The sequence below is a fragment of the Protomyctophum bolini genome, assembly GCF_963924005.1.
Source record: "Protomyctophum bolini genome assembly, chromosome: 11".
Taxonomy (NCBI): Eukaryota; Metazoa; Chordata; class Actinopteri; order Myctophiformes; family Myctophidae; genus Protomyctophum; species Protomyctophum bolini.
Window position 1 is genome coordinate 38,156,215 of NC_137872.1, and position 23,251 is coordinate 38,179,465.

The 23,251-nt window shown below is 46.6% G+C and overlaps 1 protein-coding gene across 2 annotated transcripts in view; it reads left to right on the forward strand.

The window, feature by feature from the left end:
• LOC308324572 (multidrug resistance-associated protein 1-like) overlaps positions 1-22,883 on the forward strand; it is a 93,594-nt gene extending 70,711 nt beyond the window's left edge. Inside the window, exons 20-32 of one of the 2 annotated variants that reach the window (XR_013964933.1) lie at positions 5,778-5,829; positions 7,654-7,798; positions 8,620-8,827; positions 9,143-9,453; positions 10,871-11,070; positions 11,947-12,073; positions 14,456-14,557; positions 16,419-16,565; positions 18,470-18,628; positions 19,318-19,484; positions 19,591-19,785; positions 20,929-22,466; positions 22,536-22,883. Coding sequence is in view for 1 of the 2 variants with exons in the window: in XM_080776669.1 (XP_080632795.1) it covers positions 5,778-5,829; positions 7,654-7,798; positions 8,620-8,827; positions 9,143-9,453; positions 10,871-11,070; positions 11,947-12,073; positions 14,456-14,557; positions 16,419-16,565; positions 18,470-18,628; positions 19,318-19,484; positions 19,591-19,785; positions 20,929-21,037 (1,922 nt within the window). In the remaining variant the exon portion in view is untranslated. Of the gene's footprint in view, positions 1-5,777; positions 5,830-7,653; positions 7,799-8,619; positions 8,828-9,142; positions 9,454-10,870; positions 11,071-11,946; positions 12,074-14,455; positions 14,558-16,418; positions 16,566-18,469; positions 18,629-19,317; positions 19,485-19,590; positions 19,786-20,928 lie in introns of both variants that reach the window. The other variant, XM_080776669.1, reaches the window with a different exon arrangement.
• The last annotated feature ends 368 nt before the right edge of the window (positions 22,884-23,251 follow it).

A 23,251-nucleotide genomic window follows, 5' to 3' on the forward strand; every position in this document is an offset into this window, starting at 1 on the left:
TCACTGCACCTGGTTAAACTCACTACACCTGGTTAAACTCACTACACCTGGCCAAACTCACTCCACCTGGTCAAACTCACTACACCTGGCCAAACTCACTACACCTGGTTAAACTCACTACACCTGGTTAAACTCACTACACCTGGTTAAACTCACTACACCTGGTTAAACTCACTACACCTGGTCAAACTCACTACACCTGGTTAAACTCACTACACCTGGTCAAACTCACTACACCTGGTTAAACTCACTACACCTGGCCAAACTCACTACACCTGGTTAAACTCACTACACCTGGCCAAACTCACTCCACCTGGTTAAACTCACTGCACCTGGTTAAACTCACTACACCTGGTTAAACTCACTACATCTGGTTAAACTCACTACACCTGGTTAAACTCACTACACCTGGTTAAACTCACTAGACCTGGTTAAACTCACTACACCTGGTTAAACTCACTGCACCTGGTTAAACTCACTACACCTGGTTAAACTCACTACACCTGGTCAAACTCACTACACCTGGTCAAACTCACTACACCTGGTTAAACTCACTACACCTGGTCAAACTCACTAGACCTGGTTAAACTCACTACACCTGGTTAAACTCACTACACCTGGTTAAACTCACTACACCTGGTTAAACTCACTACACCTGGTTAAACTCACTACACCTGGTTAAACTCACTACACCTGGTTAAACTCACTAGACCTGGTTAAACTCACTGCACCTGGTTAAACTCACTACACCTGGTTAAACTCACTACACCTGGTCAAACTCACTACACCTGGTCAAACTCACTACACCTGGTTAAACTCACTACACCTGGTCAAACTCACTACACCTGGTCAAACTCACTAGACCTGGTTAAACTCACTACACCTGGTTAAACTCACTACACCTGGTTAAACTCACTACACCTGGTTAGACTCACTACACATGGTTAGACTCACTACACCTGGTTAGACTCACTACACCTGGTTAGACTCACTACACATGGTTAGACTCACTACACCTGGTTAAACTCACTACACATGGTTAGACTCACTACACATGGTTAGACTCACTACACCTGGTTAGACTCACTACACCTGGTTAGACTCACTACACCTGGTTAAACTCACTACACCTGGTTAAACTCACTACACATGGTTAGACTCACTACACCTGGTTAGACTCACTACACATGGTTAGACTCACTACACCTGGTTAGACTCACTACACATGGTTAGACTCACTGCACCTGGTTAGACTCACTACACCTGGTTAGACTCACTACACCTGGTTAAACTCACTACACCTGGTTAAACTCACTACACCTGGTTAAACTCACTACACCTGGTTAAACTCACTACACCTGGTTAAACTCACTACACCTGGTTAAACTCACTACATCTGGTTAAACTCACTACACCTGGTTAAACTCACTACACCTGGTTAAACTCACTACACCTGGTTAAACTCACTACACCTGGTTAAACTCACTACATCTGGTTAAACTCACTACACCTGGTTAAACTCACTACACCTGGTTAAACTCACTACACCTGGTTAAACTCACTACACCTGGTTAAACTCACTACATCTGGTTAAACTCACTACACCTGGCCAAACACAGTAGGGTCACACATGACCCGTGCCGTGCGCATGTCTCCGGGAACTTCCGGCGAGGACATTAGGCTCGGTGCATAGTGCATACTGTACTCACTGTAAGTGTAGTGTAGTGTCCCCTTTCCAGAAGGTGACATAAACATGTACCGTTTCCAGGGTCAGTTTCCCATAGCTTAATTTGATTGGCTCAGCAGCAGATTTGAACCGGAAACACACAACACCTTCGTATGCGGTACGGGGCCCTGGGCTTCATTCATTATCCTATACCTCTTTAGAACCTCAAACGCCCCCCCCAGACAATGGGAAGTAAGCAACATCCTTGCAGTCAAAGGGAGGCGTTCAAGTAACGTCCTAATTCCTTCCTGATTCTGCTAGTTGCATCGATAGACTTATCAGGCCCAAGCTGCAGGACGTGTCAATTTTGGCTTCATCACTTTGCTTTCAACTGGTTTCAACTGGTTTCTGCTGGTTTCGTTGTGATCCATCATGTCGTCTTTATGTCTCATTGTCTTCATCATGTACATTCCTCTTTCCAACTTAAAGCTGCTATATATAGCAATATATTTTCAGTATTTCTCAAAATGTTAATTAACTATTCAGACCGCTATAGCAGTGGGAAAAACTTCATCCAAAGATTTTCCTAGAAGCTTTGTCATTTGCCTGTCTACTCGATGATTGGTTAGTCATTTCTGCAGGTTTTATTTCGACCAATGACAAAGCTTCTAGGAAAATCTTTGAATGCATGAATCCCTAGATGTGTCACAGGGAGCGTTTTACTCGGGCTGTCTGAATACCAAAAGAGAGAGAGAAAAAAGGGCATTACAATTTTGACATGTTCTTGCTTATAGTTACTTTAGAGCCTAGCATTGCCTCCTCTATTGCTTCTATACTTGTGAGACGTTGCTGCCACCTGCTGGCATAATATGAAACAATATGAGTTGTATTCAAAATTGAAGAAGTTTTATTTGTCAATGATTTAAACAAGGTACAAGCAGCACAATGTTTGTTGGGACTTGCACTGTGCTACGGTACATAGAATGACAATAATACAATTATAAAATGATAGGATATATACCAATATACAGTGATAGGGCTATACGCTAATACTTAGAGACTTGTCTTAGACAGGCACAGTAACTTAATCATAATTAGAAGGATTTTTGTGTGCAGTCGATTTCAGATCAAAAACAGCATTGTTTTACCCAAATGTGCAACGTGACTATTGTGCAGACGTACAAAGCAACCAAATATACGTTCTAGACGCGACATGCTAATTCCTACACGGGTTGTGCTTCTAGCCACGCCCCCGGGCAAGTTAAGTTTACTGAGGAAGGGATAGTTCCGATTCTTTTAACAAAAGCTGTATGAAATACTTGCCCGAGTCCCGTGGTGGGAGTTCTGCTCTGGTTTTGTTCAAAACCAGAGCAGAACTCCCACCACTGCATGAACTCAGGGAAATAAATGAATACAGTTGCAACCACTACATTAAGGTTAGGTTTAGGTATAGTTTTACTGAGGTTAAGGGTTAGGCTGTCAATCACAGCGACTGGCCCAATCACAGCACGTCCTTGCACAACTCCGTGTAGGCTTTGGTATGACGCGTTCTTAACCCATTAAAAGCAGGAAATACAGAGTGAAGACGGTATAGGAGCGATGACACGAAGATCATGTCAACATACAGTATACTAACGAGGCCATGCTGTTTAAATAAAGACCTGTTGATCATGACGGATGTATTAAAAAAACCAGTTTCTGTTGTTTTAACAACTCATCCCAATGAAGTCAATGTTTCCGCCCCTTTCTTTCTGTTCTCACCAACCTGCGCTATGATTTATTCTGTGTTTGTCTTCTTTACATGTGATGTGTCCATATGTGTCTTTCTCTATTTGTCAACCCCGCCCTGTTTTTTTTTGTTTTTTCCCCTCGTCTGCCCTTCATTCAGAAGAGGGAAGTGAGGAGGAGGAGGAGGAGGAGGATGTGAGAGATGAAGGTTTGGCTGGTTGTTGTGTTCATTGGTCCATTATGGGGACTTGGTTTAAAAAGAAAAGGGGCATGTTTCTGATCTTAGACATCAGAATGTGTTTAATACTCGTCATAGCTTAGTTTTTGTTTAGTCGTCTACTTTAACACTTTGCACTCCACGCAAACGAGAACACGGATTATGTTGTCTGACATCAGCGGAAACATGTCCTTGTGTCTTGGTCGCCCCCTCTGGTGCTTGGTGGTACGCGCATGACGTTATACGAGAAGGAATGGATTTCTAATCGGGCCTGCGCGGGGCAGACTCGCAGCCTGCATGAATGTCCACACATTATTCTATAATTCTGCCCCTGGCCTTCATTCAATAAAATAATACAACGTTTACCCCCACGGGGGGGGGGGGAACATTTAGTTGTTTCCTATTTTTTTTTTTTGGTCCACCACTGGTGGACCAGTGACTAGAATTTGTGACTTAGAGTTCATATATACAGCCATTCTCGGCATGCATTTGCATGTTGGCCTTTTTTGGGGAGGCATTGTATTCAAACGCATCTCCTTTTATGTTATGGGTCCTCGCTGATGCTCACTTTAGCAGCACCATGCGGTCTACTCACTCAGTGTCGCAAAAGTGAGTAGATAATGTCTTCGGTATTGATGCAACAGTCGTGGCTATTTTGGGGAAAGGCTATATTTTTCCCTTATCTTGAAACCTCCACGCTGCATGTTTAAGAAATCCACAGCTTGACTGAGACACAGGAGTGAGTTGACAAAAAAATGGCCCCCCTACTGCATTGTATTGAGCGTCAGTGAGGAGCTGAGGACTGGTGAATGGAGAGGGTTTTGTTTGGTTGAACGAGTGTTCAACCAGGCTCCTCACGCAGGTTCAGTTGACCAGGTTCTGTCATTTTTAGTGTCCTTCATAGTGCTGCTGCTGCTGCTGCTGCTAGAAGCATGTCAATTAAAAACAGCTGGTGTCCAAACTGGCTTGCAGTACTAGTGGCACGCCGCGCATGTCAATTCAAACCGCTTGCAGGTGTCCAGACTGTTCAGGAGGAAGGGTGAACGTTTCCTTCTGACCAAACTCGGGTCAGGTTTCCTTCACGCGGGCCGATGCAGAAAGATACAAAGATGCAAAGCTACTATACACACAGCGTTCGTGGCTTTTGCAGCAGCTACAAACCTCGGACGTATCTTTGCATCATGTCGCTGGCTTCCGTTGAAAATGAATGGTAGACTGCGTATTGTTGTACCGTTGCATCTGAACGCAGCATGAGAACATTTTGCAAATGGACGGGTCCCCAAAAAGGAACAGCCATGCTAAACCTGCGCTGCATTTTATTATCAAGCATAACTTATAAAATGCATATTGCAATAATCAGACTATTGAAATGACAGTTCATGATTGGGCAAGTAGTGGTAGGCCTAGTAGTGGCGGTAGTAGTAGTAGTAGTAGTAGTAGTAGTAGTGGTAATAATAAGTTACTAGCGATCACATAAAACGTAGCCACTGGTTCCCATGTTGCTTGCTTCATCAAAGTAGTCCGACAGACTCCTGCTAGGATGTGTTGTACTGGTGTGTGGTGTGTTCTGTGTGAAGGTGACCGAGTCCAACTAGGATGTGTTGTACTGGTGTGTGGTGTGTTCTGTGTGAAGGTGACAGAGTCCAACTAGGATGTGTTGTACTGGTGTGTGGTGTGTTCGGTCTGTGTGAAGGTGACAGAGTCCAACTAGGATGTGTTGTACTGGTGTGTGGTGTGTTCTGTGTGAAGGTGACAGAGTCCAACTAGGATGTGTTGTACTGGTGTGTGGTGTGTTCTGTGTGAAGGTGACAGAGTCCAACTAGGATGTGTTGTACTGGTGTGTGGTGTGTTCGGTCTGTGTGAAGGTGACAGAGTCCAACTAGGATGTGTTGTACTGGTGTGTTCTGTGTGAAGGTGACAGAGTCCAACTAGGATGTGTTGTACTGGTGTGTTCTTGTGTGAAGGTGACCGGTTGAATTAACAGCTTGACACTTTGAAAAGAAAACCAGCATGGTCAGGTGGTGGTGTTTGAAATGCAAGCAAAACTACCGAGAGTGTATAGTAGACATCTTTGATGTCATTGCACAATATTGAGTATATATAATCCGATGCTGATTTCACTGTTTCCATTTCCCTATTTTATTTCCATTTATTTATTTTTTATAGTTTCTGGACCAAAGAAAGGAATAGAGAACGGAGGTCCTGCCGCTGTCATCGGGTGAGTGTCTGGAAATCAGTAACGTGTATGTTGTGGTAACATGATGTCATCATGACACCTTCCATGCACACACACACACACACACACACACACACACACACACACACACACACACACACACACACACACACACAAACAATGCAATTAGGCCTTCAAGCACCTCAAAATATGCTTCTACGACTAATGTATATTCTTCACAATTTTTTTATTACTATTGTATAGCATTGCTTTATTATTTCTATGTTATTGTTATTACGATGTTGAGGAACCAAAACTAAATAATGTCACTCTTTTTGTGTGTGCTCGTATATAAGAAAATCTTACCATGAGGCAAGACAAATGTATTTGTATAGCGCCCATTTCAACAAGAACACAATGCAATGTGCTTCACGCAAAACGTCAAGCAAAGCCAAGGAAACTCGATTAGAAAATGACATTAGGATACAATAAAAACTAAATGACTAAAAATAACAAATAATTACCGTGCCGAAGAGAACGGAAATAGATGGACACGAAGTGCTGTACACCCCCTGGACATGACGCTAGTACTGTGTATGTCACTGGGACTTAACCCCAAATCCAACCCTTGATGCTGAGTGCTAAGCAGGGAGGCACTGGGTCCCATTTTCCCGAACCCCGGGGAACTTCCAGTCTCTAGGGCAGACACTCTAACCACAAAGCCACTGAGATACATTATTTAACCAGTAACAAACACATTGAGAGTGCGTCTCTTTTACAAGTGGGAACTGTCCAAGAGGCAGACATAAAATTACACTTACAATACCAAATCGTACATGTCACATTATAGAACAGCAAATAAAACATCCATGATGCACGTCCAACCAGGGAAACTCCCCCCCCTGTCGGGTGTAATAAAGGAGCAACTTGGACACTCAGGCATGAAGGAAGCATGAGTTAAGTCCGTTGCTCTCCCCAGGTTGGCGGAGGGTGTGTAGAGCCCAGGATCACATTAGATGATTGACGCAGGGGTGAAAAATGGGTTACAAAATCGTGGGATAAAAAAAATATATATAAAAAAAAAAAAAGATGCACATCCAAAGTACCTATGAAATAAATACAACAAATCACCAAAGTGCTGATCTTTTAGTGGCAGGGCAAAATGTACAAAATAATAAATATATAGGCATGAGCAAAGGATATGGTACATATCCGAACATGTTGCAGGTGTGTTGGACTGTACATCGAAGATGCTCCTTTTGAAACTTCTCAAAGGAACTTTCAAAGCCGATTTTTGTCTGTACTGCAGGTCGTTCCACGACCAAGTGGCCAAAGAAGGCCAGACATTGTTATACCCCACCCTCGGATTTGAACGCTGGTACTACACACCGTATAGCCAAAGCATTTGTTCTGAGGTTTAGACCAGGGGTGGAAAACTGGCGGCCCGGGGGGGCCATATGCGGCCCCCCCACCTTCACTTAATGCGGCCCTCAGGTTAATGTCAGAATACTGATATTGGTTTCAGCTGTTACTATTCCACAACATGCAAACATGACCCGCTTTTATTACTTCAGTCTAAATTAGTAGCTCATTGCTTCAACACAAGTATAATTAAAGGCATTTGAAATTACATAAAAAGGTAAATTTTCAGGATTCCAATTCAAAAATAGCAGAAATTCAAGATTTCAATTCGAATATAGCAAAAATATATTTAAATATATAATAATAATATGGCCCTAGGGATTTAGTGTGGAAATATAGTGGTCCTCTCAAAGTTGCCCCACCCCTGGTTTAGACCATTATAAGCTGGTAGTAAACATTGTCGTGTAATAATAATGTCCATCAATGTAAACCTCCTCCCTGCAGGCAAGGTGTCCAGCAGAGCGGCAGCTCAACCAAACTGGCCCAGAAGAGCGGAGGAGGAGGAGCGGTGGACGAGGTCCTGGGGAAGAAGGCCAAGAACGATGAGGTGGGCAAGCTGATGGAGGCGGACAAGGCCAACACGGGGAAGGTAAGGACGGCAACTTCTCACTCATTGATATCTTTATTGATGAGAAAACGTACCCTATTGTGATGAATATAAGACTATACTAAGACTTCCAATATATGCTAATACACGGGGGTCTATTATAATCGGGGACTAGACATTCAATGTTCTTTTTTCCTCAAATGTGACTAAATTTGACTGAGGGACTTTTTGGAATTTTCGTTTTTAGATGTCATATGAAAGCAGGGAATCATAGCTTCAAATTGACATATTGGTTGTTCAGTTTGGCCCAACAGTTTTGGAGATATGGCTTAGAAGAGTAAGAGTTGAGAAAACGGGCTTGAAAGGTGCTGTGGTCTCTTAACATTACACCTAGCTACGTACATGTTTGGACACTTATTTCAGACATGCTCTCTAGTATGTGAAGAGTCTGCCTGTGCTATTAACTCATTTTTCTCCTCTGGTGAAAAGCTGGAATTTGCGCGATGGCAGTCTCTCAGTCAAATCTGGTCACATATATCAGGGGTTCTCAAACCGAGGGTCGCCAAATTATTTTGGGGGGGGTCCCCAAATTATTTTCAAAAAAATGTGGCTGGAAAATGGAAATGAAGAGTTTACATAATAGTACATGCATACACCTTCCCTAATGATTATATCTGGCTTCAGTATTCATGGTGTATTGTCTCTATCATTAAGGTTATTGTGGCATTCAATTTATATTGGGGGTCGGGAGGGGGCGGGCGGGGCGGGGGTCCCGATACATTGCCAAAGCATTTCCCCAGGGGGGTCCCCGGGCCAAAAAACCCCTGACATAATATATATATGACCTTTTGGACCTCCGACAGGTGAAGCTGGCGGTGTTCTGGGAGTACATGAAGGCCATCGGCGTGCTGCTGTCCATCATCAGCCTGCTGCTCTTCGTGGTGCACCACACGGCCTCGCTGCTCTCCAACTACTGGCTCAGCCTGTGGACGGACGACCCCGTGGTCAACGGGACGCAGCCCTACCGGGAGATGAGGCTGGGCGTCTACGGAGCCCTGGGCTTCACTCAAGGTCAGGACTCAGGAGGAGGGGGTTGGTGTGCTGGGTGTAGTAGGGGGTTGGGGGTGGTTTGGGTATATTAACCCATTTTGACCTGAGATCAGATTCTAAAAATGTCTTCTACATGCTGACAGTTTTCTGAAAAAGCTATGTTTTTCTATGTCGGTCGTTCTTTGATTTTTCAAAAATAGCGGACCTACAACTCGGCCCGTAACCCTTGCACTTGCCTCGTAAAATCGCTCTGGATTAAGAGCGTCTGCTAAATGCCTAAATTGTATCTATCCCTCCCCTCACGCGCCCTTCTCCCCTCCTCCCCTCCCCCACCAGGCGTGGCCGTCTTCTGCTACTCCATCTCGGTGTCCATCGGGGGCATCCTGGCGTCGCGCTACCTCCACCAGTCCATGCTGTTCAACGTGCTGCGCTCGCCCATGTCCTTCTTCGAGCGCACGCCCAGCGGCAACCTGGTGAACCGCTTCGCCAAGGAGACGGACACCATCGACTCGGTGCTCCCCGGCATCATCAAGATGTTCATGGGCTCCATGTTCAACGTGCTGGGCGGCTGCGCCATGATCCTGGTGGCCACGCCGCTGGTGGCCGTGGTCATCCCGCCGCTGGGCCTGCTCTACCTCTTCGTCCAGGTGGGGTGTGGGGTGTTGTATGTTGTTGTTGTTGTTGTTGTTGTTGTTGTTGTTGAACGAGAACGGGAACGGCCTCCTCCGCGAGGGCGATAAGCCTGTCATCCACCCGCCGCCAGGGACAACGCTTTTATACTTTTTTTTTTTTATTGAAGTCCCATGGTGCCAAAAACGCCTTTTTACGTGTTTTTTTTTATTGAAGTCCCATGGTGCCAAAAACACCTTTTTACTTGTTTTTTTATTGAAGTCCCATGGTGCCAAAAACACCTTTTTACGTGTTTTTTATTGAAGTCCCATGGTGCCAAAAACGCCTTTTTGACGTGTTTTTTTTTATTGAAGTCCCATGGTGCCAAAAACACCTTTTTACGTGTTTTTTATTGAAGTCCCATGGTGCCAAAAACGCCTTTTTGACGTGTTTTTTTTTATTGAAGTCCCATGGTGCCAAAAACGCCTTTTTGACGTGTTTTTTTTTATTGAAGTCCCATGGTGCCAAAAACGCCTTTTTGACGTGTTTTTTGTATTGAAGTCCCATGGCGCCAAAAAAACCTTTTTTACGTGGTTTTTTGGACTTTATATTAATTCATAATCGTCTCGCTAATATTTACCGCAAAGCGGAGCTCCCGGTCGCACCGCTGTGTTTTTCCTGTCGCAAGATGGCGGCCCGCACGATGCTTTGTGAGCGGCGATCTTTTGAGGCGCTTCTCTCGGGTTTCGCGGCTCAGATTGATTTGATAGATTAGATAGATTTGAACAACGTGACGATGTCAGGGTCTCAATACAAAATCGTCACTACCGCACGGTTAAAATATGAACGCTTCTGAAGACTTTTAAATATGCGGTGAGGGGGAAACGGAAGGGGTTTCCCAAGTGAAATAAGAGCGCTGTCACAACAGTGCCGGAGGTTTTTGGTGGTGGGCAACGAGTTAAGGTCAGTCCACACCAATGCAACTCCTTGCAACGGAATTGTTGTAGAGACTGTTGCAGACTGGTGCCATTTGGGGATAATGGTTGCAAGGAGTTTCAAGTGGTTGCAAGGATTCAACAATGATGTCACTGTAATGCAACGCGGAAGTAGCACGGACTGGACTCTAAACCAAACCTAAGCCACAGTGACATCACTGACGAATCCTTTGGTATTGGCGTCTTCATGCGACCGAGTCAACTTCACTCCGGCTGGAGGCTTATATGTTCACGCCCGCAAAACTGAATTCTAGGGCCGTCTCGCGGACCGGCACCGATCCACATACCGGTGGTCGGGAACCTCTGATTTAGAAGACATTTGTAGAATCGACCGCATGAGTGTTAATGGCTTAACTGAGGCCGCTACACGTCAGGGTTTATTTATCTCAGCAATGACCCCATTGATTGTCTCTTGCTTCACTCCATCCTCTCTCTCTCTCTCTCTCTCTCTCTCTCCCAGAGGTTCTACGTGGCCTCGTCTCGTCAGCTGAAGCGTCTGGAGTCGGTGAGCCGCTCTCCGGTCTACACGCACTTCAGCGAGACCCTGCTGGGCACCAGCGTCATCCGGGCCTTCGGAGAGCAGGAGCGCTTCATCCGCGAGAGCGACCATCGCGTCGACCACAACCAGAGGGCCTACTACCCCAGCATCGTGGCCAACCGGTGAGTGATGTGACCTCAACCAGAGGGCCTCTACTACCCCAGCATCGTGGCCAACAGGTGAGTGATGTGACCTCAAACAGAGGGCCTATACTACCCCAGCATCGTGGTCGACAGGTGGGTGATGTGACCTCAACCAGAGGGCCTATACTACCCCAGCATCGTGGCCGACAGGTGAGTGATGTGACCTCAACCAGAGGGCCTACGGTTAAGTTAGACATGATTTAAGTGTAGGTTGGTCTCGCGAGCCACATGCTTCCGTCATACGTGTCGCTTCGCCCTGCGTTTTGAGCTTGCGTATCTGTTGCTGCTTTTTTGTGTGACGCTGTAGTAAAGTAGGCCGTTCATTTAGGAATGGTAAAATTGTGCATTTCTATGGTGCTTCAATCCAAAGCACTTTACATAGATTGTGCATTGAACATTCGCCCATTCTCTCACACACATTTCATACACCGATGCCAGAGGAAACCATGCAAGGCATCAACCTACACATCGGGGCGGGATGTTACACTTTAGCTATTGAAAAATAGCAGATCTACAAGCTCATAGCGCGCCACCGAGTGGCGCGCTATGAGCTTGTAGGTCTGCTATTTTTAGAAAAATCGAAGAACGACTGACGTATAGAAACATAGCTTTTTCAGAAAACTGTCAGGATGTAGAAAACATTTTTAGAATCTGATCTCAGGTCAGAATGGTCCCGACAACAACAACAGCAACAGCGGGGGAACTGGGAGACACGGGCGCCACCGTTGCGCTCCTCCAACACTTTCATTATATAGATTATATAATGATAACTACTTTGTACAGTATGTGTATATGATTATGATGTATGTCGCTCTGGATTCAGGCTAAATGCCTACATGGATGGTTTGTGTGCAGGTGGATGGCGGTGCGTCTGGAGTTTGTGGGGAACTGCATCGTGTCGTTTGCCGCTCTGTTTGCCGTGATGGCCAGAAAGAACCTGAGTCCAGGCATCATGGGCCTGTCCATCTCATACGCTCTGCAGGTCCACACACACACACACACGCACACACGCACACGTGAGCTTGTAGATCTGCACTCTTGTATCACGTACCGTAGTATGAAATCTGTTGATTTTCTTAGATTTTCTTATACATTTATACAATCTATTCAACTGACTTAGACTTCAGAGTTACTGTAGATCATGAAGTGACAGTAAAAGTAGGTAATAAACTACACAAGGATGGTAAAGTTATCGGAGCCCAAAATAGACCTGTTGTAATATGTTTGCCCAGTAGTCACATAGCTTTTCTTTTTCATTATATGGAGAAAAAAAACCATGTTTTAATATGGAACAAACATTCACATTCACATCACTTAACTGAACATTGATTTTTTTCCTTCTTTTTTTTCACCCTTATTCGTCACTCATGCATTGTCGTTATGTTTGTGTGTAAAGCCCCATTCAGACCGAAGAAGCTGCTTTAAAAAGCAGAAGCAGAACTCTAAAAGACGCAGCTTTTTTTTGAGAAAGTGGGCGTGTACAAGGTACCTGTCACTCAAGCTGCCTGGACTGGCTGTCTGGCTTTGAGACGAGAGACGGGCAGTTTGAGCAGATGCGCATTTGAAAGTCTAAAATGTAAAATAGCGACTGTAGAGGAGACATACTTATATATTTAGTTACATCATAACCTATGTATGGATGAATAAATAATATAATCTTGGTAAACTTGTTTGTAAATAACCGAACGGACGGGATCTCAATCCTCCGTCTTCAGTGCTCATGTCTCCCCCCCCCACTCCGCTCTCGTCTCCCCCATGCCACGAGCGAAACCCTCCGGGCATTGTTTTAAATGGCGGCTCTGTATGTAATGTTAATGTTGATTTAGAAAGAGCATACCGTAGAAATACAATTGTATGTATCCAGCACGTCGTAAAAGCAATTAAAACAGCTTATGTTTACGTGCGATTTCCGGACATTCAGTCCCAAGTCTCCCGTGGAAGGGAGCTCCTATCTCGGCGCTGTCTGAAATGATTCCCTCAAATAAATATATGCGATTGGTTTATCGATTCAGAACGCAGCAAACCAATCACAAAACATGGGCAACATATTGCATAAATAGAGGGGGTACATACAACTGATATAAAGGCTATTAATTATTTTTTAAAGGTATGATTCACGGTGCCCACGTTTCAACAATCAACATACAATGCAGCGACACACACACACACACACACACGAAAGTGGACCGACTTCTGGACCCTGTGGCCCGGCCCGCGGAGGACCCCCTAAGTTGAGACTGGGTGTCGAGGAGCGTACACCAGTGGTCAACGCCCTGTGCTCAGGGCGAGGTCCCGCGACAAGGGCAATTAATTTTAGTGCGAGGAAACGTCCCGCAAATCGTCTCCGAGCACAGCTCTCCTCGGCGTTCCAGTACTGGGGACTACTGTACTGTGTACTGTGTACTGTGTGTGTGTGTGTGTGTGTGTGTGTGTGTGGGGGGGGGGGGGGGGGGGGTACATACAACTGATATAAAGGCTATTAATTATTTATTTTAAAGGTATTGATTGACGGCGCAAAAGCTTCAACATACTACCGAGAGACACACGAGGATCGGCACAGAAACGCGCTGAGAGCGGGCTGCTCCGCCCCTCTTCTCGGGGAAGGTTTTGGCGAAAACTCCCGACACAACTACCGTATATTGTTTAGTTGTTTGTCTATCTATCTATATCTGCTAATTTATCAACCGTGTGTGTGTGCACTGTTTAGTCCACAATCAGCGTCAGCGACGGATAGCGTTCTGGAGAGTTCAGTTCAGTAGTCCATCCATAGCTTCGATGAGAACCGGAGGGGGGGGTGAATGCACGATCACTTGTCCCCAGAAACGTGCCACTCGCGACGGAACACGGAACACAACCTGTTTTCACCGCTTCGACAACTTGTTTCTCATATAAACTTTAATTTCTATCGCTAAATATGCTATGGTCTTGCCAAATATCCATTCATATTTCATATACAGCCCATATTCAAAAAGTTTATTTTTTAATGCGGACAATTGGGTCGGACAGCTTTCCAGAGGGTTTTCGGTTTTGTAAAATGAGCTCAACTCCGCCTCCTCAAACCACGCTGTGCTCTGATTGGCTACACGCAGATTTTTAAAGCTCCAGCTTTTAAAAGCTGCTTTAAAGTTCAGGTTCGGTGAGGAAAAAAAAACGCAAAAACAAAAAAAAGCTATTCTTCCAGCTTTTAAACGCAGAAGCTGTTCTGCATAGAGATAACATGGGACGAAGAAGCAGAAGCTAGCTTCTGCTTCTTCGGTCTGAATGGGGCTTAAGGCATTTTGGCGGTGTTGCATCTGACACCTCTTCAGCCACTATAACGTGTGTGTGTGTGTGTGTATTTACCCCATGACTCTGGACCGTGTAGCTGACCGCCTCTCTGTCGTGGCTGGTGAGGATGTCCTCCGACGTGGAGACAAACATCGTCGCTGTGGAGAGGGTCAAGGAGTACGGCGACACGGAGAAAGAGGTAGGACTAACCCATTCTGACCTGAGATCAGATTCATACGAGGTTTCCACTGGACACGCACTGGTCTGATTAACCCATTCTGACCTGAGATCAGATTCTAAAAATGTCAGTCGTTCTTCGATTTTTCAAAAATAGCAGACCTACAAGCTCGTAGCGCGCCACTCGGTGGCGCGCTATGAGCTTGTAGATCTGCTATTTTTCAATAGCTAAAGCATAACATAGTGCTAACACCAAAATGGGTTCCCGTTCAGAATGGGTTAAGTGTAGTATCACCTTAGTGTCCCCGACAAGGTATGATCGGAGATGTTCGGGGTATTTCTCCTGCATTAGGAGGGTGGAGTTAAATGATCATACCACTAGAGGGTGCCTATGCTCCAAGGACTGTTACATTATTGTGTTTGGGTTAAAGGGTAAGACCACTTTTTTTTTTTAGAGGTTTGGGTTGTTTTCTTACCTTATTATGGGCAAACTATTACATTCCATGAGTTATTTCGCTCCGTTGCGTTGTTTATTAGCAATTTAAGAAATACAAAATGGGGTCTATTGACTTCCATTGTAGCGGGGAAACAGCTCTCAAAGTCACTCTTTTAGCACATAAACGAACGCAACAAAAGCTGATTCTGACAGTTTATGAACTGCCCCACGTCCGAAACGGTACAGAAATGAGAGAGTTACCATGTGGGGGTCCCCGGGGGGGGGGGGGGGGTCCCCAGAACATCCACACCCCCAGGAACGCCCCCAGGGGGGCAGGCCGATTTCCGGCGAGCCGCCCGACGTCCGAAACGGTTGAGAAATGACAGAGTTACCGTGTGGGGGTCCCTCTACTGTACTGTACTGTCACTGTACTGTACTGGCACACACAAAATCGTCATATAGAATCAGAATCAGAAGACTTTATTGCCATTACATGTAAACATGTTAGGAATTTGCTTTGGTGGACAGCAGAGTGCAGTTTACAACATTAGGACAAGTGCAGGACAAGACAGTGCAAAAACAACATAGTGAATAAATATAAAGTGCAGAGAGTTCAAGTGACCAGTCCATTCCACTCTGAGTGGGGGTGGAGGGAGGATAAAAGGGGGTCAGGGGATCAGGGGGGGGCACCAGCAGCGTTGAGGAGCCGGATAGCCATGGGGAAGAAACTGTCTGAATGTCGGGCCTTCGTAGTCTTTAGGGACCGCAACCTCCTGCCTGAGGGAAGCGGGGCAAAAAGACTGTGGCCTGGGTGTGCAGGGGTCAGCCATGATCTTCCTGGCCCTCCTCAAAGCCCTACTCCTAAACAGGGCCTCGAGGGGGGGCAAAGGGCAGCCTTATATATATACAGTTAATATGTGTGTGTGCGTTATAGGTTGTGCACAGGTGGTGAAAAACACTGCTATTTTCGTGCTCATACCCACCCAGGCACCCAGCCAGCTAGCCAGCCAGCCAGGCAGGCAGGCAGGCAGGCAGCCAAACCACACACATAGCTCCGTAAGGGAGTGGGTTGCACCACTCAAAAAAGATCACACTCGTGTGAAGTGAGGGGGACTCTTATCATCGTACATCACCATAACGTAACAATGTCGATTTGCTCAGACACGTATGACGTAAATTAAGTACAATTCAATTACAGTGCAGAAAAGAAAAGAAAAGAAAGAAAAATAACTGTGTGTGTCGTCCTCCACCCTGTCCCCTGGCTGGCCCACAGTCGTTAGTAATACAAACGTACGTGTGTGTGTGTCTGTGTCTGTGTGTCTGTGTGTCTGTGTGTGTGTGTCTGTGTGTCTGTGTGTGTGTGTGTGTGTGTGTGTGTGTGTGTGTGTGTGTGTGTGTGTGTGTGTGTGTGTGTGTCTGTCCACCGTCCTCCTCCTCCGTCCTCCAGGCGGAGTGGAGTCATGACCCGTCCACCCTGCCCCCGGGCTGGCCCACGGCGGGCTACATAGAGATCAGAGACTTTGGGCTGCGCTACCGAGAGGACCAGGAGCTGGCCATCAGGAACATCAACGTCACCATCCAGGGAGGGGAGAAGGTATACCACGGACACAGATAAGACACTAGGGGGTGCTCTAGAGCACCACCTGCCCCTTTGCCCTCTGGACAGCAATGTGCCCTAAAAAAAAATAAGTGTACAGTATGTGGACCATGGTGACATTGATCATTTAATCAAATAATCTAATATATTATTATTATAATATATTATTTATGCCCCGAGATCTCTAAATCTCACACTATTAATAAGGCAACCGGACGGTTCCACGCACTGTGCACAGGGTGCCCCTTTTTTTCCACTTGAGCACCTGCCCCTCTAAATGTCTGCGCACGCCACTGCACAAACATGAATGAACGAGTGAATACACGTCACGAGTGAGTGAATTAATGTATTTATTGCAGACTCACGGCCCACAGAAAAACACACACTTACATTACAACAACGGACATAAATAAAAAACAGTCCGAATGACATTAGACAGACGAGGCACAAGGGGGTTCCACAAATAGGCATTACAAAAAAAAAGTTTAATGCAAAATGTATGCACATTTATAATAATTATTAAAATAATAATACATTAATAATTTACATTTGGGGGATATATCTTTCACGATAATAAATAAAAACATGTTCTAGACATTGTAATGATCACAAAAAAATATATATATTACAGGCATTTTAATTACAGGGTTAAAATAAAAAAAAATCGAGATATTTTGAAGTTGTGTAAATGTGTGCCTCTGTGGGGGGTATTTAGATGCAAATATCATGACCAATGGCATTGCAAGACTGAACGATGAACATCAATGATGATGTTTAGTTAAAAAAAATAAAAAAAAGTAGTTCATATAAAAATGTTGACGAAAAGCATCGTTGGGGCTTACAGGGTTAAGGCTCCTGTTCCATCACGTGGTCTTAGTTGTGCCGTGCCCGTCAGGTGGGCACCGTGTCGTGGTCTTAGTTTATGCTGTGCCCGTCAGGTGGGCATCGTGTCGTGGTCTTAGTTGTGCTGTGCCCGTCAGGTGGGCACCGTGTCGTGGTCTTAGTTTATGCTGTGCCCGTCAGGTGGGCACCGTGTCGTGGTCTTAGTTTATGCTGTGCCCCGTCAGGTGGGCACCGTGTCGTGGTCTTATAGTTTATGCTGTGCCCGTCAGGTGGGCACCGTGTCATGGTCTTAGTTTATGCTGTGCCCCGTCAGGTGGGCACCGTGTCGTAGTCTTAGTTTACGCTGTGCCCGTCAGGTGGGCATCGTGTCGTGGTCTTAGTTTATGCTGTGCCCCGTCAGGTGGGCACCGTGTCGTGGTCTTAGTTTGTGCTGTGCCCGTCAGGTGGGCACCGTGTCGTGGTCTTAGTTTGTGCTGTGCCCGTCAGGTGGGCATCGTGTCGTGGTCTTAGTTTGTGCTGTGCCCCGTCAGGTGGGCACCGTGTCGTGGTCTTAGTTTGTGCTGTGCCCCGTCAGGTGGGCACCGTGTCGTGGTCTTAGTTCTGCTGTGCCCCGTCAGGTGGGCATCGTGTCGTGGTCTTAGTTTATGCTGTGCCCGTCAGGTGGGCACCGTGTCGTGGTCTTAGTTTGTGCTGTGCCCCGTCAGGTGGGCATCGTGTCGTGGTCTTAGTTCTGCTGTGCCCCGTCAGGTGGGCATCGTGTCGTGGTCTTAGTTCTGCTGTGCCCCGTCAGGTGGGCACCGTGTCGTGGTCTTAGTTCTGCTGTGCCCGTCAGGTGGGCATCATCGTGTCGTGGTCTTAGTTTATGCTGTGCCCGTCAGGTGGGCATCATCGTGTCGTGGTCTTAGTTTATGCTGTGCCCGTCAGGTGGGCATCATCGTGTCGTGGTCTTAGTTTGTGCTGTGCCCGTCAGGTGGGCACCGTGTCGTGGTCTTAGTTTATGCTGTTCCCGTCAGGTGGGCATCGTGTCGTGGTCTTATAGTTTATGCTGTGCCCGTCAGGTGGGCATCGTGGGGCGCACGGGAGCAGGGAAGTCCTCCCTGACGCTGGGACTCTTCCGCATCATCGAGGCGTCGGAGGGCTGCATCCTCATCGACGGCGTGGACATCGCCCAGCTGGGCCTGCACGAGCTGCGCTCCCGCATCACCATCATACCACAGGTCAGTACGACACACACACACACACACACACACGCACGCACGCACGCGCGCACACACACACACACGCACGCACGCACACACACACTTGGGCTGCGAATCTTTAGGTGTCCCACGATACGATTCGATTCCGATTCTTGGGGTGACGATTCGATTCAAAAAAGATTTTTTTTCGATTCTAAAGCAGTTTTTTTTTTTTTTTTTTTTTTTAAACAATTAAATAGAATTTTAGCATGATCTACTCCAGTCTTCTGGCATGAAAGCAGAGTATATTTAGTAAAAAGCTTGTATAATTGTAAAGGTTTTATCAACTGAATGTTTTTAAACACACAAAGGTTAAATCCAAGAGTAAGAAAAAGAAATGTCTCATTTATTTAGCTTGCACAAATTTGAACCAGTACAAAAGTTACAAAATCTCTTCTCACTCAATACCAGAACAATACATTAGTATTAAAACAGGTGTAAAATAAATACAATTGGCAGGCTTAGCTTATAGCTGGTAGTAAATGCACTATGCAGAAACCCAGGCCATAATGCATTGCATGCACAGGTACATTTGTGAAAGAAAAAAAACAAACAAATGAAATGAGAATCGATTGTGAATCGGACGGCATTAGAATCGCGATTCTAACTCGAATCGATTTTTTTTGACGGGCCTATTGACCGTCCACTCTCTCTCTCCCCCCTCTCAGGACCCGGTGTTGTTTTCGGGCTCTCTGAGGATGAACCTGGACCCGTTCGACGGCTACTCCGACGAGGAGGTGTGGCGGTCCCTGGAGCTCGCCCACCTCAAGAGCTTCGTCTCGGCGCTGCCCGACAAGCTGAACCACGAGTGTTCCGAAGGAGGAGAGAACCTCAGGTATACACACACTCGACGTTGTGTTACACCGTATACTGTCCCCGATATAAGAGTGTGTGTGTGTCCGTCTCTGAGTCTCTGTCTCTCTCTCTCTCTCTCTCGTCAGTCTGGGTCAGCGCCAGCTGGTGTGTCTGGCCAGAGCCCTGCTGAGGAAGACCAAGATCCTGGTCCTGGACGAGGCCACGGCGGCCGTGGACATGGAGACGGACAACCTGATCCAGTCCACCATCCGCACGCAGTTCGACGACTGCACCGTGCTGACCATCGCCCACCGACTGAACACTATCATGGACTATACGCGGTACAGACACACACACACACACACACACACACACACACACACACACACATACACACACTGCACTGTGCTGACCATCGCCCACCGCCTGAACACTATCATGGACTATACGCGGTACAGACACACACACACACACACACACACACACACATACACACACACACACACACACTGCACTGTGCTGACCATCGCCCACCGACTGAACACTATCATGGACTACACGCGGTACAGACACACACACACACACACACACACACACACACACACACACACTGTGCTGACCATCGCCCACAGACTGAACACTATCATGGACTATACACGGTACAGACACACACACACACACACACACACACACACACACACACACACACACACACACACACACACACACACACACACACACACACACACACACACACACTGTGCTGACCATCGCTCACAGACTGAACACTATCATGGACTATACGCGGTACAGACACACACACACTGCACTGTACTGACCATCGCTCACAGACTGAATACTATCATGGACTATACCAGAGATACACACACACACGCGCATATTGTCTCTGTCGGTTTGCGAAACCTCATATGAATCCCCTGGAAACTTGTGACACCGCTAGTCGACCGGTAGATGGATGAGTGTTGCCATGTCCGCAAATTTTAAAAGCCCACAACCTTTCAACACGCTACTTTTACACGCACTCCAACTCTCTTATAATAATATGCGGACCTGGCAACACTGCCTCCCCTCTCCATTGGCTCACACACACACACACACACGCACGCACGCACACGCGCTCTCTCACACACACACACACACACACACACACACACACACACACACACACACAGTAGATACAGTAAGTGGTTTCAGCCCCGACAGCAACGATATAATAGCAAACGGAAAGCCATTAGGTTCAGAAGACCTTTTCAGAATCGGCCTCAATGGGTTAGAAAAGCACACTTTGTTTGATTGCGACTCCTCTCCTCTATTCTCCTCTCCTCTCCTCTCCTCTGCCACTGTTCTGTCTGATTGTGACTCCTCTCCTCTCCTCTCCTCTCCTCTCCTCTCCTCTCCTCTCCTCTCCTCTCCTCTCCCCTCCCCTCCCCTCCTCTCCTCTCCTCTCCTCTCCTCTGCCACAGGGTGCTGGTGCTGGACAAGGGGGAGATGGCAGAGTTCGACACGCCCTCCAACCTGGTCTCTCAGAGAGGAATCTTTTACAGGATGGCCAAAGACTCCGGGTTGGTCTGACCCAGAACCGCCATGCAGACACACACACACACAATCACACACACGCACACACACACAACATCAAACACAATGCTCCTCCTCCCTTCATCTGCCCCTCTGGCTCGCCATCACGAGTCGGAGACGGAGCTAGAGAGAGACAAAACGGAGAGGGGAGGGAACTCCATGGATTAGGAATGTCTTTTTTGAGACAACCGTCATCCAGAAACGTGTGCTATAATGTTCCACTCCAAAGTCTAACGGCGTCTAACGGCCTCCTCAGTCTCAGCCCTCCACGCAGGCCAGTATAATCGACACCACCACCAGGTTGGGAGGGACGCAAAAACACCTCAATCTGCTGCTGTTGTCATGTTTTTTTTTCTCCAAAAAGGACAAATCACGACAGTTTTCATCTTTTGTTCCCGTTGTCCCCCATATCGAACGTTTACGAACCTCCTTTTCACATCTCACTCCATGGAGAAAAAAAAAGGTTCCCTTTGGCACCGCAGGGAGTCGATATCCCGTCAAAGGACAGAGATTTTTTTTTACAGTGCAATGTTGTCGGCTTCCTCAAGCTAGAGGGGAGAGTTTTGTGTTTGTATAAAATGACATTATTTGCTGTCAGGGTTGGGGCGGATATGACAATTCCGCTCCCAACGTTTTTTTGTTTTTTGTTTTTCATCCTCGGCACCCAGAGGTGCTGCTAAACCACTGCGGCGTCCCCCCTATATCCCCTCGACACGACCCCCTATATCCCCCTATATCCCCCTCTAACACGACCCCAACACTCTGCAGATCCACAAGCTCACAATGCGCCGCGTTGCGCAAGCGCTATCGTGAGCTTGTCGACCAGCGAAAGAAATCGAAAACACGTGCGAGTCTGTCGCACGACTAGGTGTAAACCGGGCCTGCGTGGTTTAAGCGTCCTGCCTCCTCGGCCCCTTGTTCGATGCAGAGCAACAACAAACAAAGCGTCAGAGGTCAGAGGTCAACACACAGGGGGAGGCAGACGTAGGTTTGTTTCCTCTGTTTCCAGATGACACCCCCCTCCCCTCCCCTCCCCAAAGATGTTACAGCGACTGTTGTGGTGTGGTGACGACCGGGATGTTACACAGCGACCGTCGTGGTGGTGACGACGACCGGGGTTTAAAACCACACAGTGTATTTGTGGCCTTAGCGCCATTTGGATTTTTTGTATTTTATTATTTATTTATTATCACTTATTATTGTACTGTTTCTGTGCACGTCTCGGTGCGCCGCGCGGGAATCCCGCGGGAGCGGTCGTGTGAACGCTGCGACCGCGTGTTTGCGCCGCGCTTGTCGATCGGCTTGTCGAAAGCCCCCCCCCCCCCCCCCCCCGCAATAACATTAAAACGGAAAAGACACTAGCGTGTAGCCCTGAGGAGACTCCGGTGGTTCAGACACACAGCTTACAGCTTCAGTAAGCTAGCATGTAGCTAGTCGCTAGCATGACTCCGGTGGTGGTTCAGACACACAGCTTACAGCTTCAGTAAGCCGTGAGTGGACGTGAGTCAGTCATCCAGCTAAAAAGCGACACGGGGAATTCTGCCATCCTCCTAAGTCGACAAAAATGTATACTATACTGCCGTCTCTGACATAAACGACACGTGTGCGAGTCGTGTCGGTGCTTTTGTTTTCATTTTGTTTATCTCTGTTTGGTAGCTCTTGTGTGACCGTGTGACGAACCCGAGAGTCTTATAGTACGTACGGAAGTGCTTCTAGTCGCAGCCAATCGCATCGCTGTCATTGTCGCCGTATAGGTCGGAAAGGGGGAAATACACGACACGCCAACAACGAAATATATATTTAAATAAGAAAATCTTTCAAATAAATACATAAATAATTTATATTAATGTTATTAAAAACATGTTGTGGAGTGAGAGGAGCCCCCCCCCCCCACACACACACACACACAATGACATTTTGAAACAGTGCTAATTGTATTTTTTTATTATTATCGTTGGGCGTGAACTCAAGCCACCCATTTGGCCTTTCCATACCGATTTTTTAAAACTATATTTTTTTATATAGTTCCTAGTGCTCAGTGTGAATGGCCGTTAACACTGTTACTGCTAACGCCGTGTGCTGACCTTACTCTGCCTCAGTCCTGTCCAGGAGACTGAGACTGAGCTTTGTGTTGCATCTGTAAATTGTGAAATTAAGTAATTTCCCCCATTCGTGTCAATCTGTGTCCAAAACAAATTAAAAAATGGACAT